The sequence below is a fragment of the Echinops telfairi genome, unplaced genomic scaffold, assembly GCF_000313985.2.
Source record: "Echinops telfairi isolate 266 unplaced genomic scaffold, ASM31398v2 ScPeMD7_5805;HRSCAF=6673, whole genome shotgun sequence".
NCBI classification, from domain to species: Eukaryota; Metazoa; Chordata; class Mammalia; order Afrosoricida; family Tenrecidae; genus Echinops; species Echinops telfairi.
Genome location: NW_022109704.1, coordinates 354,542 through 360,313, shown reverse-complemented (window position 1 = coordinate 360,313; position 5,772 = coordinate 354,542). Strand labels below are relative to the sequence as shown.

Sequence of the window (5,772 nt, the reverse complement as noted above, 5' to 3'; positions counted from 1 at the left end):
CGTAATTTTTTTTAATTCTATGAATTTCGCGTGTTCTCAACCCTACCATGTCTCATCATCCTTTATTTGTTCTTTTCTGCTCTGCCACTAATATCAGTCCCGATGTTGGCAGCTTGACTGCAGCCTGGGTTCTGTGGTCCTTCCCTGCGTTCTGAAGTGGGTGTTACTGTTGGTGTACCTCTAACTGAGGAATATTATTCCACCTTGATAACATCTCAGACTCCCAGTTTAGAACAAAGCAAGAGACTGGTAGTTGTGCCCATTATTTGTGCTAATGTCATGGTCAATTCCAAACCAAACACACTGCCATCGGGTCGGTGCCAGCTCCCAGTGACTCTCTAGAACAGGGTAGAACTGCTCCGTGAGTTTCGGAGACTAATTCTTTATGGGAGTTGATAGCCCCATTTTCCTCACTCTGAGAGGCTGGTGGTTTTGAACTACTGACCTTTTGGATCCCAGCTCAATGCGTAACCACTATGCCACCATGGCTCCTGGTTTCGTGGTAGTATAGTATAAAAAGTTAATGTGGGGTAGAAGGTGGGGTAGAAAAGGGGGACTGATTATAAGGATCTACATATAACCCCCTCCATGGTGGACAGACAACAGAAGAGTGGGTGAAGGGAGACATCAGACAGTGCAAGACATGATGAAAATAATAATAATTTATAAATTATCAAGGGTTCATGGAGGGGAGAGGGGTGGGAGGGAGGGGAAAATGAGGCGCTGATACCAAGGGTTCAAGTAGATAGCAAAAGTTTTGAGAATGTTGATGGTCACAGATGTGAAAATGTGCTTGACACAATGGATGGATGTATGGATTGTGATGAGTTGTACGAACCCCCAATAAAATGATTTTAAGAAAAAGTTAATGTGTTTGTTCCCTTTATGATATGACTTTATAATTATAGTACCTTATTACTTCCCCTTTTCTTACCTTCTCCCAATTTTATTTTACACAATCCCCTCAGCTCCTTGACTAAACTTCCAGTCACGTCTTTTCCCAAGATCTCCTTCATTTAAATAAGGTATCTCACCTGTCACCTCACTCTGGCTTTTCAGGGTAGATTGCATTCACCTTCCTCTGGGAAGCTTACACCTCCTTCGTGCAGATTTCATTCTGCTCTGTGTCCTGGTTCTCCTGCTCCGGATTCAGGATCGCAGTGACGGCTCAATCAAACAAAACTCCATTCTCGTTCGCTGCCATCGCATCCATGCTGCCTCAGGGTGAGCCCCCGGGGGTTTCGGAGACCTTGACTGTTTACCAGAGTGGAAAGCCCAGTCCTTCTCCCGAAGAGCTGCTGGTGCTTTTGAAGCGCCGACCCTGAGGATCACAGCCCAGTGAGAAACCACTCCACCACCAGCACTGCCCACAGAAACAGCAGCCCCGAAAGGCAGACGGGACATTCTCAGATCGTATCAATGCCTACCTGGGCTTCACAGGAAGTCAGTGCCTTGACTGTTTACGGCAGGACCCCAAACCAATCTGACTGATCCTCTGTTCCTCTCACCCTCACAGCCAACTCCCTCCAGCCCCCCTTTCAGTGGGAGGGAACCTGGACGTCTAGCTTTTTCCAGGGTCCGCTCTCAAGGTGAGCCAGCGCTGGCCCAAGGGAGCAACGGGAGGAGCAAAGCAGACAGACAAACGACACCAGGGTGGTAATGAGGAGAAGTTTTATTTTTCTCGGGGTTGACACAGGCCTTGAGGGCAGTCACGGGTGCAGGGGGAGGAGGAAACGGAGATCCTGGACATCAGTCTAGATGAGCCTTCTGGGATAGTTTAGACTATGCCCAAGGATTTCTGTGGAACCTTGGGACTTTGTTTCCTGTGCCCATTTTGCCTGCACTGCCCAGGTCAGCAGCTACCCCCAGAGCAGGGGCCACAGCCGGAGCCCCCGGCCTGCACACCGCTGCTGCCATCATCACTGCAGTTGGAGCTCTGGCGCCTGCACCTGTGGGACCTGCGGCGCCGGTGGGGGCTCAGGCAGCAGCTTGGCTCAGAGCGAGGCCCATGACAGCCCCCGGAGGTCAAAGCACAGCCAGAGACGGCTGGGGGCGAGCACTGTGCAGGGCTCTTTGGGGGACACTTGGGGGTGCACTTGGGCGGGGCTGGGGGCTGGCACTGCTGCTGGTTCTGCTGGCAGGACATCTCGGCAGGAGTTTCACCCTGGAAAAGGGAAGAGAGACATGAGCTTGGAGCCTTCAGGCCCGTGGGTTGAGTCAAATCCTTGCCCCCAGGATCAAGCCGCTCCAAGCCGACCTCTGTGGGCCAGAAGTGGGCACGTGGAAGGGACACCTGCGTGTGGAGGCAGCTCTTCCTCAAGGATGTCAGGAGGGCACCTGGGTAACCCTGGCAACATGCTCACCCCAAAACAGGAAGAGCCCTGAGACCTGTGGCTTTGTAACTAGACTCCTGAGCTCCTGCTTCCTCCCCATCACCTGCCCCACCGCCGCCCCCTAGGGGCCTCCTACTGCTGTTTCCAGTTCCTGCCTGGCCCGGTCTTCCCCAAACACCACCAGCTGAGGGGCTGGCCCTTCCAGACACTCACCAAAGGCAGAGGAGGCAGGAGAAGGCTGTTCCTGGGGAGGCTGTGGATGAGGCGCTCAGGGCAGGAGCCCTTTTATCCTGTGCTGGGTCCTGATGCACAGCCTGGGAATGCTGCTGCTTTCCCAACCAGGGGAAGGGTGATGACGTCACACACTTCCCAGGTACCTGCCTCTGGTATCCTCTTAGGCATGTACCTAAATAAAGTGAAGCCAGGATAGCCTTGGGCCAGCAAGCAACCCCCAATTCAGGGCTGCTCCTGACCTGCTGCCCCCCTTTATCCAGCTGTCACTCAGCTGCCACGCCCTCACGCGAGCTGTGCCTCTTGGATGTTGTTCCACAGCAGTAACACAGAGATGAATGTGACATTCCTGTCCCCTGCAGGGGCTCAGAGCTCCCCTGGACCGTCATTTATGTGAATAGATATGCAAGCGTTTGATCTGATGAGCTAAGTGGCATCACCAAAATATTTGGAAGGCCTCAAGCCTAAGACTCCAGAGTAGACCGCCGTTGATCACCCTGCGCGTCTCCAAAGAATGATGGGCCCCCAGATGCTCTCTGAAGATGACGGCTGGACAAGGTCCCTGGTTTGTCCAAATCGGGATACCGAATAAGAGACGGAGATTTTGAGCCAGCTCTTCAGCAGGACAGAGAGACCCCTAAGGCCTGAAGCATGCGGACCAAGAGCAAATTCGCATGAAGAAGGGATTTGTAATGCTAACGGTCATGAGACTGATCATTATTATGATACTTTTAAGTAATAAGATGTATTCCCCTCCACCTGCCTGCAGGATATGTGCTATGGCTTCTATGCCTGCAGAAGGTAATACTAGAAGGAACTGCTGCGTGTCCTTCAAAAGTTGGAGGATGAATTATGCAAAGGAGTCATGGTAATTGATTGATTGAAAAGAGGATGAGTAGGCCTCATTTGGTAGTCCTCTAAGGCTGATGCACAGCTAATACGTACATAGGTAGAGCATCCATCCAGTGAACCCATGACCTTCTATACAACAGAACCGAGCGTTGGCCAGTCCTATGCCATTCTCACCATCACCAACACGTTCACGTCAATTGTGCCTCCTGGGCCCATCGATCCCCATGAGAGTCTCCCGCACCTTCACTGGCGTTCTGCTTTACCAAAAGCGATGAGCTCTTCCGGCAGTTGATTGCTGCTGATGGCATGTCCCACACAGCAAGTTGGCTGATGTTTTGTTGTGACCTGTAAGGTTGCCATGGCTCCTTTCTGGAAGTAGGTCACCAGGCCTCTTTTTGAGTTTGTTTTAGAGTCTGAAGTGCCTTTGAAGCCTATTTTCCATGGGGAACCCTGTTGGTGTTTGAAATATCAATGTCGCACCATCCAGCACCCTAGTGACATGCGAGCTACCCCAGAGTGACAAAGTGACAGGTGGTAGAAGCTAATGCCTAGGTAAACTAACATCATGTACATTGCTAGTATTTTTCCATTGGATCTACATGTAATATTACAGATGGACTTCTCAGTGAACTTTATCTTTAATATGACAATAAAATATATTACATTATATGATGATAAGTAAAATAAAAAGGATTGCTACTATAGTAGCTCATTAATAGACAAGTTTATTTCAAACAAGATTTATTTAAACATGTCTCTGATCAGTAGATAGCTGCAGACAAGTTCTCTCAGTAATATACTTATCCTAGTCTCCATAGATGCCTTCCAAAAACAATCTAAAAGGATATTTTTTGAGTTATGGATAAAACGATGCAGAGTTCTGGGCTAATATAAAATAAAATATAAAAAAAACCCTCTAGTGGACATCTTCTCAAATCATTGAAGATTTGCAGCAAATTTACAGGAATGCTGACCAACATCAAACAAGATGGATGAAGCACTTTAAGGAAGTTTGGGAAGGCCTCCAAGATGAACTCAATGCAGACAGGCGAGCTCAGAAGGTTAAAGGAATACAATTTGAATACCCGACAGATGCTAAAAGTGCTGTTTTGATGTGGTATAAATCAAAGAGCACAGAATTATTCAGAGAAGAAAACATCACCTTCAGAAGTGCACAGACCCAGATAAAGGATATGCCGAGAAAGATTTCTATAATAATACAGCAATAGTTTTAGACTGACCTTTGTAGCTACAAAACAATGAACGTATAGGGATTTATATTTGCATATTTAAATGTAATTAAATGAAATCAAAGCATTATTATAACGAATGTTTCTGATTTACTGTACACCTATGAGACTAACTACTTGTTTTTAGTAAATTATGATTGTTTTAAGCTTCTCGTTATGATCAGAGTGAAAATTTACAGAACAAACTAGTTTCCCATTCAATAGTGCATGCACATTCTGTCGTGTGGCATTGACGGCAGTCCCCCGTGTAATAGCACTCTGCCTTCCTGCTCCCAGTTGGCTTTGTTCCTATCCATCCCTGCCTTCGGAGCTTTAAACCTGGCCACATGCTGCCATTTTGAGCATATATTGTTGATAGTTTTAAGGACTGCCTATCTTCCTGGTATTACTGTTTGCCCTATTGTCCTGTGGGATAAGTTTAGTTCCAGGACTAAAGAGTGACCAAGACTAGAGTCTTAACGGTCTCATCAGTCTAACAGACGAGTAAGTCTGAATTTAAAAAGTATTGTATGCTTTGTTCCACATTCTACCTCTTCGCTCACTCAATTAAGGACCCTCAACTGAGATCCTTTTCAGAGGATAGACACCAATTTAAGAAGTACTACAGTTTCTATTTTCTCACTCCAATCTACCGTTGACCGTGAAAATTTCACAATCAGTGACTCCAAGAGCATGAAGGGTCTTGTGCCTCAGAGAACGGGGTACCCGAGGTTGGACGGGGGGAGCCGGGGCAGACTTCCATGTCCTCTTTGTCTTCCAGGGAAGCCGGTTCCTCTCTGGTTATAGTTCAGTTCCAGTCTCCCTGCTTCACCGAGAGAGTGCTTTCCTTACTCAAGTGACATCCCTCCCTGCTCCCCCAAGCTGGATGGTAAGGCTGGAGAAGAGACAGAGGGAAGCACCACTTTGCCAGCAGGGTTGGGCCTTAGAGAATGACACGTAGGGAGAGGCTGATTTTGTTTCCTGTGACTACTGTCATGAGTTACCACAAACCTGGGGCCTGAGAACAACGCATTGATTCTCTTACAGTCCTGGAGGGCAGAGTCCAAAATGGGCTTCCCTGAGCCTCACTGAGGTCCAGAGGCAGGGCCACACTCCTGCTGGAAGCG

General features: G+C 48.2%; 1 protein-coding gene across 1 annotated transcript; it reads right to left on the bottom strand.

Moving 5' to 3' along the window:
• Positions 1–1,852: 1,852 nt before the first annotated feature.
• On the bottom strand, positions 1,853–2,146 carry LOC115871451 (late cornified envelope protein 3A-like). The gene has a single exon (XM_030887163.1). The coding sequence runs from the start codon at positions 2,144–2,146 to the stop codon at positions 1,853–1,855; it is 294 nt and encodes a 97-aa protein (XP_030743023.1).
• Between the last annotated feature and the right edge of the window lie 3,626 nt (positions 2,147–5,772).

Coding starts and splice junctions, on each gene's coding strand:
- LOC115871451 (XM_030887163.1), bottom strand. CDS start 2,146: ATGTCCTGCCAGCAGAACCAGCAGCAGTGCCAGCCCCCAGCCCCGCCC.